At 32.8% G+C, this 13,823-nt stretch overlaps 1 protein-coding gene across 7 annotated transcripts in view; it reads right to left on the bottom strand.

The window, feature by feature from the left end:
• Nucleotides 1-2,509: 2,509 nt before the first annotated feature.
• LPHN3 (latrophilin 3) overlaps nucleotides 2,510-13,823 on the bottom strand; it is a 952,179-nt gene continuing 940,865 nt past the window's right edge. For all 7 annotated transcript variants that reach the window (XM_010841647.1, XM_010841644.1, XM_010841645.1 and 4 more), the window contains one exon: nucleotides 2,510-4,237. In XM_010841647.1, coding sequence (XP_010839949.1) covers nucleotides 3,438-4,237 — 800 coding nt within the window. In that variant the 3' untranslated portion in view covers nucleotides 2,510-3,437. The remainder of the gene's footprint in view (nucleotides 4,238-13,823) is intronic.

Raw genomic sequence — 13,823 nt, forward strand, 5'->3', positions numbered from 1 at the left:
AACTTGTTTCACTGCATAACTTTTACTTCCAGTTCTCCAAATAATGTACAATGTAGTATAGTATGTTTGGTGAAAATTTACTTTTTGATGGAAAATCAGATAAATACACCAAAATATGCAAATAAAAGGGTGATGAATGTCACAGAGTACTGAAAATATAGGGTCAGCCAAATATGATTAAGAAAATTTTAAAGTTATTATCAATTGCCACACATGAAAATGCACATGAAAGAAGATTCAAATTCAGGAATTCAACCCTTGCTAGTGTAACGAGGACTAGAGGAATATATGATAGACATACACAAATTTCTATTGAAATGTATACATAATTAACTCTTTAATCCACTATTTTGTCTTCACTATAGTCACATTCAATTTGGGGGAATAATCTCTTCTTGTGAAAGTCTTTGGGATCCTAAGTCTCTCTGAAAGCACACCAATTATGATGTATGTAAGTTCAAAAATCTGACCCTTTCATCTTGACATAAGCGCTTGGTGGTTACCAACAGGACTGAAGGGCTTTCCACATCAGTCTATGTATTCAAGTGATCTTCTTCAACTTGGACTATGTAGAGCTGGGAGATTATCAGCTTCAAATTTCCATATAATGAAACACAAAAAATAATGGTCAGGGAGGTAGCAATAGCAGAAAATCAGAATTGGCATCATCAGCAAGCTGAATTGAGGTAGTTTCCCCATTATTCTGTGAAACTAGCTTCTTATTGATGGAGTCGTTTTCATATAGATTACTTTTGGTTTGGCAAAACTAGCGTAAGTACTCATAAATCCACAGACTACATTTGTGTTTCTGAAATCACCTTAAGCATGTCTAAAAGGGATTCGTTCATTATCAAATGTATTCTATATACCAGATAGACTAACCACCTTTTAGGAGCTAATATTGCCATATGTGGTAATTGAAAACCTAATTACTCATAAAGCTTGTGGTTCTCCTGTAACTTAGAGACAAGTGTAGACTTAAAAAATATTTATGTCAAGTGACTAAAAGGAATGATGCATAAGATATTTTGAGGTGATATTAATTTAAGGTTATGATGTACTCTGGCCCAGTACAGAATTTTTTCTTTCGTTTTATATTAAAACTGAATACATAGATTACTGGCTACTCTCTAAACTACTCTTTCTAATCTTAATTCAAGAAATTAGTTTATAGGTGGCTGATGTTTAAATTTTTTGAAAAAAAATCACCAAGAAATCATATAATACAATTAGAAATTATAATTTGGCAAATTCATTCTAACTTTGCCCTAGGAGGGTCCCCATGCTTGCACACTGCTGGTAAAGATTCTTCAGTAATTGGAGATCTAGAAAGTTTCTTTGAAAGGCCTTTTTCCCTCTCATTTTATCTATACATAGAAAAACAACCAAAAAATAGCATAAAAATGTCTTATGTTTATAAAATGGGTATTCTCTTTGCCATTATTCTTGCACTTTTAGCTAATGGAATGAATTTAAATATTTAACATCAAAATGAAGAATACAATGGAGGAAAAAATATGATCCTTCTTTTCCAAATACTTTAAATCTCTGATTGAAGCTGATTTTTATAATAAGCCGTGTGACTGAAGCTGGCTTATAAATAAGCACATAGTAATCTACATATTAACCTGCTTGAAAGTAAGTTATGCATCTTATTTCAGCCAACATAAAAATGCCCATCTCATTATTCTCTTATATTTTGTCTGCAAAAACTAATTTTGTGCTTAGTTTATTCACCTAGGCAGATTGATTTCTTTAGCACGGCTCATTTGGGCCACAGAGGATTAGCAGAATTTATATACTGAAAACAGAAGAAAGGTGAGAAAAATGAAAAGAATAATTAATCATATAGTACATACATCAATACAATATCTTCTAAATCTCAATCAGTTGTTTATTGGTTGGCAAACAAGTTTCACTTTTACAACAAATATTAGTAATGAGGTCATCCAACTTTGAGACCATACAAAATGGATCATAAATTTAAAAAAAAATTGTATGTGCTGCTAATTTACCTCTTATAATCCTACATTACTTAAAATCCTGTCAAATAAATAATTTTCCTGTTAATAAACAGAAGAGTTTTCTTTTTTAAATCACTTCAAAATAACTTGACCTTTTGATTCTTTCTACAATTGAGTGTATTTCCTTTAAAAATTGGTAGTGCAGGTGCCCACTTAGGGATCAGACTGAGTATTCAGCACTTTCACACCTATGGGATACCGTTTTTCACATGCAGAAGCCCCACTAGTTCTACTGACATCTCTTGACTTCTAGAATCATAGCTACTGTCTTAGTGATGAACTGCTTGCCAAATATGCTTTGCATTACAACAGATGTGCACTGTAAACATAAAAGTTCTTCCTGCTCTAACTTGCAAAAATGCTCTTGGAAATATTCTGACTGAATAAAGATATATAGTGAGGGAAGGAAGTCTAATTTTATTTATTTTATTTTTTTGTAAAAAATAATTTGTTTGCATTACTAGAAAATGATTCTTATAAAGTGATAGCTTCATTTATTTATTTATTTTTTGCCAGGTGAAATTTTAAAGAAAAAGGGAACGAAAGAAAGAAAAGAAAAGAAAGAAATGAAGAAAGAAAGAAAAGAAAGAAGAAAGGAAGGAAACTTTGCTCTTACTGGTAGACAAACTTGCAAGACCAGCACAAAAGAAAAAGAAAATTTCTTTTTTTTTCCACTACATTAACAGGACTCAAATTCTGGAGGAACAGAAAGCAGACTACATGTGCAATGCTAGTATCTGTACATTACATAGAAATTGTTCAGTTTTTTTTCTGCCATTAGTTTATCATCAGTTAATACAGCAAATCATAAAATATGCATTTAGCATATAATTCTAGAATTCCCCTCCATTTCATTATTAATTTTGTTGTTTGATTTTGCACACCACAGCTATTCCCACTGTGGTGAATTCAGGTTGTGAATGACTAAAAACCACTATGTGACACAGTTTGCTTTGCTTTTATGTTTGTGCAACACTCCAGTCTAGATGCAGCATTGTTACTAACTCCGAACAACTGCTCTGGCCTTTGAAAAAATCAGGTCCTTGTAATTATAGTAACAGAGCATCAGAGATGTTAGAACAAACACAACATAATTCAACAAGGCCACAATGAGTGCCATTTTCTTCAAATCTCGTTCATTAACATAATGAAGTCTCCATCTTGGGTGCGGGGGGTGAAGGGCAAGAAAGGAGAGGGCACAGGGGAATTTCAGCAGTTATCTTTCTCCCCTGGGCTGACCTAAAAATCCCAGTTTAAAAAAAAAGAAAAAAAAAAGGAGTCTGAGAGTTTGTGTTTGTCGTTCAAGAACAGCATAAAGATTTAAAAGAACACACATTATTACCACTGCGTATATCAACTCAGCACAGTCTATCAGGTGTTAGCAGTCTTGTTGGCTTAAATTTCTGTCATCTTCTATAGGCTAGTGACCAAATGAGCTGGTCCTTTTGAACTTCCCTCTGGAGGGGTCCCATCTTTGTTTGGAGGAACTATAAACCCATCACTGCTACCGCGACCTAGCTGGTAGTAGGTGTGTAGCTGATGGACGTGGTTTCTGGAGCCTAGGTTTGGCATGCTTTTGTAGTAAACATCTTCAGCATCACCACATTTGGCCGGTGGGGGTTCGGTCTGGGTGCTGGTGGTAACACTCTCTGCAGTGGGCACACCAGCCAGCGCTGGCATGCTGGTGTAGAGAGAGTCCCTGTGGGGTGACTGGAGATCTTCTGTGTGCTCGTTGGTTAGCAAAGGGAAAAAGCTCTCACTGTGGTCTTGGGGGATCCGCCTTCTGGTATAATGGTGTAGCTGATGGTTCTCTGTGGAGTAGACTCTTGGGGGCAGCAAAGGAGCATCTGATTCCTCATGAATCAATTCCAGGCCCAGACTTTCCTCATGGTTAAAGGAGGTGGCATCATCCAGAACAATGGCATCATCTTCACTCCCACTGCCCAGGTTGTTCACCAGCTTGTTCATCAGATTCCTGTTCTGTTCGCTGGAGCGCTCATGGTTATTCAGGTAAGACGGGATATAGTTGGAAGTGAGTTCCTTCAGAATCTTTTTCTCTAGGGCGGTCTCGTTATGGTTATAGCCACGGTCTATGATTTGCACACAGTTGCTCAGGTATTCACCACTGGCAATGCTGTAACTATTGCCATGGTTACCATTCAGTGGTAGAGTATCCATGACACTTGTATCCCTGGCATTGTTCAGAAGCCCCTCTGAAAAAGATCACAAAACATTATGACATTCATGTCCAATTGGCCATAGAACACATACACAGAGACACAAAAGCAGAAACACCCGACTATGAAGTATGTATAAATTGGTAGCAATTTGAATTAAGTATAAAATGTTTGGAAATAAAAAAGTACTATTAAATCTATATATACATATCTATATAAATATATATACATATACTTGGACAATTGATAGAAATCTTTTAAATAGAAAATAAGTATTTACAGTAAATCTCTAAAAGAATTTTAAAACTCTATAAATTTGCACAAAACCCTATAACGTTCCATACAAACATTGCCTGACACTATTTGAAATGTATTTGGTTATAAGTTAGGAAAAAAACACAAAATTTTCCGTAGCCATTCACAGCTTTCAATTTATACACACCAAAGTCAATCAATAATTCATTACCTTTTAATTTTATGTGTTGTCTTAACATTGAAATAGGTATAGAATTAACATAATTCATGGTGTGGTACTTTGAATGTACTAATCAAAGTAGAAGATTCAAGCACTGTCTAATAATTTGGTATGTAATTTTGTAAAACTGAGAAATCCCTATACAAAAACCACAAAAGGATTATGTTAAATTTGTCAGAATTATATAGTTATTAAATAATGCCTAGGTAAATAAATGGCACACCAAAATAATTTGCAAATGGGAACTTTCAAAACAGAAATATTTTGATTTACTTTCCTTTTTTTTTTCGGTTATAAGCACTTTGATTACTATTATATATCCATTAGTAATTGTTAGGGTCATTAGATAATTCTACAAAAGAATGTATAAAACATGGGATCTAATTCCTAAAAACATAGTGTCAGTATTTAAGGTTCCATTTCATAATGAGTGATGACTTTGTGTGCATATTAAACTTTGGGTTTAAAAGAGATTAAACATCTTATTCTGGGAAGATACAGCTGCAGTGATATAAATCTGACCATATGCTTCTTCAAGATTTTTGCATTTTCTTGAATGAACAAGAAACCAAGAATCAATAATAGTTACATAAATTACTTCAAATGCAACCACAAAATAAAATAAAACACAAACATTTAACCAATACTGCTAAATAAGGGTACTTCTTTATAGAACAATTTTTTTTTAAGAATTCCATTAAACTTCTCAATACATCATTAACTTGTGAAAATATAGCATTCATTCTATATCTGTGATGCAGTTATGTTTACCAAAAGTGAGCTAGTTCATTACTGGTTTAAATAAAGTGTTCCAAATATATCAATTTTTATATGGACTTCTGATGCATACTCTGTATTCAAGTAACACAGTTTTCAAAAATAACAATGCACTGAATACATTAAAAAAGCAGCCATCACAGACATAGGGTGAAGCGATTTATTTTCATGTTATAAGATATCTTGTAGACAAATCCACGATGTTAAGAAAAAATAAAAGTAAATGTTTTTTAAAGGGCCATATGTGATGGGTGATTGCTGCTGCAGAGGCTGCTATGGTATGCTTGATGGTTATGGTTGAGCAACTGATGCATTGAAACGTGTTTATTATTTCTGTTGTCAATGCATTAGGTACAGGTTGAAAACAGCCATACTAAAAGAAGGTGGATACATTCTATGTGACATGTATTTGTGTGATGGAATGTAGTAATGAAAATTAAAAGTTTATGAATTACTTAGCAAAAATAAATGCTTAATTTAAAAACAATTTAACTCACACAAACATTACATGAGACTTAACAACTATGTTACGTGACATGATAAAAGAATCAGACAACAAAAGCGTCTAATCTCTGTTAACATATATTTATATAAGTTGATTTATAGGTTCTTTAGTTTTTAAATTGTGAGATGAACTGTTTTTAATAACTACATCATCTATATGTGATGCAATAAAAGTGAACTAAAAAAAATTACATTTGATATGCAATGTTTAGCTTTACTCCCATACTTGTCTCTCTGTAGGGCTCTAAACGACAGCATGGAGAAAAGGAAAGAAAAAACAACAAGTAAGCTTACAGCGACAGTAGAAGAAACATGAGTAAAAAGCAAATTGATGATATGCAGAAAAAAGAGTCAAAGGAAATAATTCCACTGCCCCAAAATTCATGAGTCTGTGTTACATGGCTTATCATAATTAAAAATACTGAAATGTTAGAAAATAAGAAACCCCCATAACACATGCTAATAAAATGAGTAATAAGCGTTTAGTCAGTTTGTAAATTTCAAACAAATACACATTTATTTTAAAGTTAAAATTATCACACCAACCAAAGAGAGTAAAATCCTGAGGGCAAGCCATGACATTTTCCACAATTTTAATTCAATATTACATATATATTTGTGTGTACGTGTTAGGACATACTTGCTTCTAAGGAATGTCACTTTAAGTTTTTTTCAGTTAGATTGTTAGTAAATTCTTTAGTTTGTATAGAGAGAAAAGAAAAACACTTTTCTTAGTTTTTATGTTTGTTTTCTTATGTATCTTCTCATGTACAAAGGTTATTTTTTTCCCACTGTACCTATACAAATGCTTTTTATCATTTATAAATAATACTGATCAATACTGTCATTTCTGGAGCTCATATTCAAAAGTTGTATAACTATGGAGAAAGAAAAATGTTAAATCCAACCATTATTCTGTATCATGAAAATATGAAGGGAAAAAATATCACCAATCAATATCAAGTTTTCCTCTGGATCGTTGCATAGTCATATGCAATCAAACATTTTAAAAGTTAATACTTTAAAAACAACTATAAAAACATTATTTTAAAAAATTCTCATATTTTAATCCAGTCAAAAAACTGCTCTTGCTGATTTTCTTTATAAGAGGATTAAATCATCACAAAATAAAAACCAGCAAAGTCGCTGGGCTAGATAATTTCAAGAGATGCAGACTTGTTACAATTTAACCACTGCTTTAGAGGTACTGTTTTTGTACTTTAAAAGTTGATTTGCTTCTCAGCAAAAGACCAACAATATGTCAAAATGCAGAGAAAATTTCTTTTAAAGAAGAAGAATTTGAAATAAAAAGCCAAATTAGTATAGCAACAGATGTAAATTGCTTGTAGGCTCATTATGGCCCCTTCTGTAAATGATAACGTTTTAGAAGTGGAAAGCACAGGAGAGGTAACTGAAGTTCAGCTCCTGCTTTGCAAGATGAGGAAGCTGCAGCCAAGAGAGACTGAGCCTTATCTAACACCCCTCTGCTAACAGTGGCAGAACTGGGATCAGAAGGGGAATCTTGATTGACTTCATGCACTACTCTCCTCTACCTTCTTCTCTTCACATCTTGCATTAGACTTTGAAAGCTGTAACAGAATATTTAATTATATACTTTATACTATAACCTTGTATTCTTGACAACTATAATGTATTCTTCATGTATCCCATCCTAAAGATATGTCTTTCTTTAAAGTTTTAGAATTGAATTAAGTCACCTTAAAATGTAAATTAACTTGTAAAAGCATGACTTCTCTATATATTTCATTTTGTTGACAGGTTAATCTATAATAAGATTTATCTAACAAAAACTGAACTATCCAATACTGATAGGAAGATAATGGTCCAGAAATACTATGCACGAAGTTTTAAATATTTCCACAAAGAGAATCTGAATCCAATCTAACAAAGGTATATTATTCATTTTTGTTCCTAAGTCTATATGCATCAGGAACACTATAACATATCTTTACATATTTTAAATAAAAATATAAAAAACAAAAATGGATACTTTAAATCCAAATGCTTCTTTGCTTGGATGGCATTGGTATAACAGAATTAAAGGACCAACAGAACAGAACCAAGTCGTAATTCAACATAAACCACTCCAGTACATACCGAGCCACCTATATTTCATGTAAGATTTCACCTTGCCAGTAAGAATATAAGTGCATTCATCTGAAAGCATAAGATTAGTAGCAATATGATAGTCACCAAGTTTTATTTTTGGTCAGTGGTAAAACATCATTTTAAGTACTACCAGATTTTCTTAACATCTTAAAAAATACTAAAACATAAAGTAGTTGAACAATTCCATTTCTGATTCTGAAAACCAATAATAAAATTATTTACTTCTATTTTTAAGAAAAGTCAGCCAAATGTAGTTTACTGGCATAAACAACAAATCCATTCAGAAGTAACCTTTGTGTATTTATTGATAATCTTAATAGTAATATTCAGTAATAGGCTTGACGGGAATAAAACTTTGGATTTATATGGTATTATTTTAAATTTTGTCATGAAAAATTCACTTTGAAAGTGTTTATATAATAGTGTTCCATCCTTAGAAAAATCTCCTAATTTAGAATGCCAGTAATAAAGTAAGTCAAGAAGGCAAATACTGAATTAGGGAAAACACAGATTAATGATTGTTACTTTTTCATTATGTATGACATTAGAAATTATATCTGAATAGTCAAAAGAGCTAAATAAAATGTGATCTAAATTTATTACTTATTTTAAACCAATTTCCAACAATTCTTCGTGTAAGGTGAATAATGTAGAACAGATATAATTTGCAAATATGGTGTAAATCTTCATTTAGTATCATTCAAAACTTAATATGTCAGCACACTTTAAAATGCTTCTAATGACACGGTTATCTGTCATTTAGACTAATGAAAATAAAGAAAAGCCCCAGACAAGCCTTCGTAAAGTCTGCAGAATTGTTCTGCCAAACCACATTTGGTGCATTGTGTAATATACACACCACTGAATGCTAAAACGAAATAAGGATATTGGCAAACGGTAAATGATATAAAGGGGGATAACCATGAAGAAACTTTCTTCCATTGATAGCACTAAGGCTGCTTTACTAGAATAAAAAGGTGACTAAAAGAAGCCAGATTAACTACTTTCAAGTATTTAAGGATGCCACAGACAGCAGAAAAATGCTTTGCTCATCTTTGTTCGAGAAGGCAAAGCTAAGCATCATGGCCAGAGGCAAATTTCGGCTTGGTGGAAAGAAAAATATTTATAACAAATGGAACATTTCAACAATTGAATATTTAAGATCCTGAGCTAGGAAGGGCATCATTAGAGGAAATACTTAAGCACACGCTGACAGAATGTCCATAGTACAGCAAAGAGGATTCAGTGTGTTCTCTCCCTTCTTTTAATTCTAGGTCTATGATTCTCAGGTGTAAATCTTAAGAAACTGGATAAAATTAACAGTTTGCTTAATTATTTTTCCTACTGACAAACCACTTGACTATATTCCTGAAGTCACTTCTGAATTATTGGCTTTGAAATTTTTGAAACCACTTATAATCGTCTTTTGTATCTAACAAGTCTCTGTCACCTAGGAAACTCAGATGATTTTAGAGAGATATCCAAAGACCATGTTGCAACAAAAATGCTTTTTTTTGGAATAAACATTCACACCAAGTTTTCACATTCATGCCAGTAATTTTTCACCTCTGCCTGAGAAGGAAACACACACACACACACACACACATATTCCCAAAAAAGGATAATAGACATTTTACTCAAGATTGCCTAGGAAAGTTAAAATATATCTAATCTATCATGTCCAGCTTGAAGGAACTATTGAAGTCTCTTTGTTATAGTGAGTTATTTTCAAATATAATTTTAAATAGTTGGATCTCTGACTAAATTTTTTCTTTTATAAAACTTTTACTTGAGTAATTTTTTTATGTGGTCACTTTACTTATGATACGAATATTTTTAATTTCTTGTGCCCCAATATATTTTTATCTTAAAAAAGATAGTGTCACATACAAATGCTTAGATTGTAAGTGGTTTTAAAGAGACATGCTTATCTGAGATATAATTTAAAGTTGGAGGATATACAGAGGAGCCATATCCAAAACCCTTGCTGTTAACATGCAGCCACAGTAGAAAAAGCATTTCACGACCTTCCTGAGTCAGTGCATATAGGCAATATTAAGATCGGGTAGAACTTGATCTGTTACTGTTCAGTTCACTGTTCTTTCCTCCACAGCTTATTTCAGTGTTTTCCATGAAGTTGATCTAAGTGCTTTCTTTAGTACTGATATTTGTGCCTAGAGTGTGTTTCATGGTAGAAGAGAGTAAGATTACTTTCTTGATCTTATAGCATTAAGATCACTGAATCAAGTCTTCTTTATCTTACTTACCTTAGGCAAATAGCTCATTTCTCAAAATGAATACATAGGTATTTAGTATGGAAATCAATCAACAACAAGAAAAGTACTGACAAACCACAAAACATTTTATAACATTACAGAGAACAAACACATATTGGTGAATCAAGCATTTGTTTATCAGAAGGAAAAAATCCATTTCTTACTAAAGAAAACCTAAGGAAAATGGAAAATAAAAGCACCTAGAAGGGTGAAAGGTGAAAAGAGTCTGTGTGTCTGCTTCCAAAAGAAAGAAAAGGCAGGAAGAAGGAAAGAAAAATAGAATGTGGCCATAAAAGCTACATAAAATGGGACTTTCACTTGAAAAAATTAAGATAAACTCCAGCACACCTTGTGCGTTGTACATGCTGACAGAAGGGTTGTTACAGACCGCCGGTTCCCCAAGCAATGTATTATAGGGATTGTTAGTACCATGCGGACGAAGCAGAGCATTGCTTATAAGATGATTAGCCATGGCTCCTGGAGCAGCCCCATAGAAAGACAGAGAAAAAAAAAAAAAGGTCAATCAGGCAAATGTGTTTGAAAAAAAGAAAGGAAACATTTAGAATGATAACAGTTGATATAGTCCTGATCACAGGCAGGCAGCTAGTCAGACTCAAAAATATATGCCACTTAAAGCACACATGTTTCCAACAACGCACATATCTGAGTCAATGGGAAAGAAAGAAGATGATTTTTAATGTTAAGCCACATTTAGGGTGTTCTCTTTCCCAGAGTGTAAGCAAGAATATATTCCCATGCTTGCTAAAAATGAAAGATTTTTTAAAAAAGCAAAATATAGTCTTCCATATAAACAAAACACAAAACACAAAAGCTTAAAGAAAGTTTAAAACACAGAAAGAAAAGCTAAAATAAAATATTCATTCAATCACAGAAACCACTGGGTTGTTTCCAATGAAAATAATAAAAGGCAACATTTATGATAAAACACTCATTTGGAGAGCAGTTGTGGACACAACAGAAGATTTTGACATTACTCACAATTCTATGAAGAAGACTTATTCAAATTGAAATAAAATAAAATGCAATCATACTTGTTAGTTCACCATAGTAAGCATTAGGTGAACTTTCAAATCTGATAAAATGATCATAAGGATATTATTCTAAAATACTTTAAATTAAATATTAAGTTCTTGGTATCAACCAATACATATAATTACATTTTCCATTTTCCAACTGGTGGGTTTTGGCATAGCAAAGTAAGAAAGTTAAACTCTTTCATTTCTTTATGAATAGAAGTACTTAGTCTCTACCAAACTGTCAGCATGCATTACAACTTCCCATCTTTCATAGCAATTTAACCAAAAAGGCAAAAACTTTAGAAAACAGTTTTATTAAATAGAATTAGGCCATATACGAAAATCATAGATATATATGTATTTATGTTAGATGATAAATGAAAATCACTGAAGAAAGAAAAATACAAACTGTATAAGGGTAGGTTGAAAACACTGTATATTAATTTAAATATATAAATATTAGAAAATGAAAATATAACATATAGAACAGGAGACAATATTTGCAAGCCAATTTACAAATGTTTGCAGTCCAACAAGGACTAGTATCTGGGATATCTGGGACTTTGGAGAACTCCAAAAAGTCAACAGTAAAAAACAATCAACAACAAACAAAACCGAAAACAATTCAATTAGAAAATGGACCAAAGGTATAAACAGATGTGTCATGGAAAAGTGTATACAGGCGGCAAACAAGTTCATAATGAGAAAAGGAGAAAGAATGCTTTAGGAAAATAACAGGTTAAAACCATAATGAGATATCACTATACACTTAAAAATGGTGATGACATCAAATGTTGGCATGGATAAAGAGAAATGAGATCACTCATACTTTGCTGATGGAAGTATACAGTAGTACAGCTATTCTGAAAAGTAGTTTGGACTTTCTTATAAAACTAAATGTACAATATTGTAAAGTAGCCTCCAATTAAAATAAATAAATTAATTTAAAAAAACGTAAATGTACAATTACCATACCACCCAGCTACTGTACTCTTGGACTTTTATCCCAGAGAATTAGAAATTCATGCTGGCACAAAAACCTACAGATTCATGGCAGCTTTATTCTTAATAGTCCATAATGGGGAAGTGTCCAGATGTCCTTCATCTGGTGAGTGGTTAAACAATCTGTGGCACATCCATACCATGGAATACTACTCGGAAATAAAGCTGAACAACTATCAATACACATAATGACCTGGATGAGTTGCTAGAGAATTATACTGGGTAAAAGAGACAATTCAAAAGATTTACACTGAATGATTCCATAAATATGTATATAATAATCTAGAAATGACAAAATTATAGAAATGCAGAACAGATTAGTGGCTTCCAGGGTTGAAAAATGCAAGTGGGAAGGAGGTGGGCATGGTCATAAAGGGGCAACATGAGGCATCCTTGATGGAATGACTCTGTATCTTGACTATGGTGGTGGATAAACAAACCTACTCATGAGGTCGAAAAGAGCTGGACACAACTGAACGACTTTCACTCACTCACTCATTCACTCATTCTTATGATAGAATTACAGGGAACTAAATACACACACATACACACAAATACAATTAAATACAAGTAAAACTGAAGTAATCTGAGCAAAATTGGTGGGAAATTTCAATGTCAATATGCTGGCTATGACACTGTAGCATACTTTTACAAGATATTATTGAGGGAAACTGGGAAAAAGGTACATGCTCTCTGTAGTATTTCATTACAACTGCAAGTGAATCTACAACTGTCTCAAAAAGTAATCTATACTGAATGCATAAAATAGGAACATTCAGTTGCTCACAGAAATGTTAAAAAAGTGAAAAGGGAAAACTTTCCATGGCAGTTTTAATTTTTTTAATCATACTGTTATACAGTAAATTACCAGTCAAATAAATATTTTAACCTCAAAATTGGGAAAGTGAACTCTTGATTTAAAGGACAATAAACCTTGTCTTGGGTTTCCCTGGTGACTCAGACAATAAACAATCCGCCTGCAATGTGGGAGACCTAGGTTCGATCTCTGAGTTGGGAAGATACCCTGAGAAGGGCTACTCACTCCAATATTCTGGCCAGGAGAATTTCATGGCCAGGCAAAGCTTGTCTGATCTGTAGAGCTGAAAGGTTTCAGTTATATTAGGAAATAAGCCATATGTTTACATCCTACACCTTCTGCAAAGAACTGGCACACAAGTTTTCACTTACTATATGCTTGATGAATGTTTGTTAAACTTGTATTTCATATACATTTACATGTCTTTACACAGTGAGATGACAGATCTTCAGCTTATTATAAAATGGGTACATCAGGATATTATTTTTCATTGATGAATTGAATACATGGTATATTAGTAAGGAAAGCTAAAATGAGTTGGCTATAGTGGTCTTTCAGATAAGAAACTGAATACTGTTAATCTTAAACACGGACATTGCTGATG

Source organism: Bison bison, unplaced genomic scaffold, assembly GCF_000754665.1.
Source record: "Bison bison bison isolate TAMUID 2011002044 unplaced genomic scaffold, Bison_UMD1.0 scf7180017864165, whole genome shotgun sequence".
Lineage (NCBI taxonomy): Eukaryota > Metazoa > Chordata > Mammalia > Artiodactyla > Bovidae > Bison > Bison bison.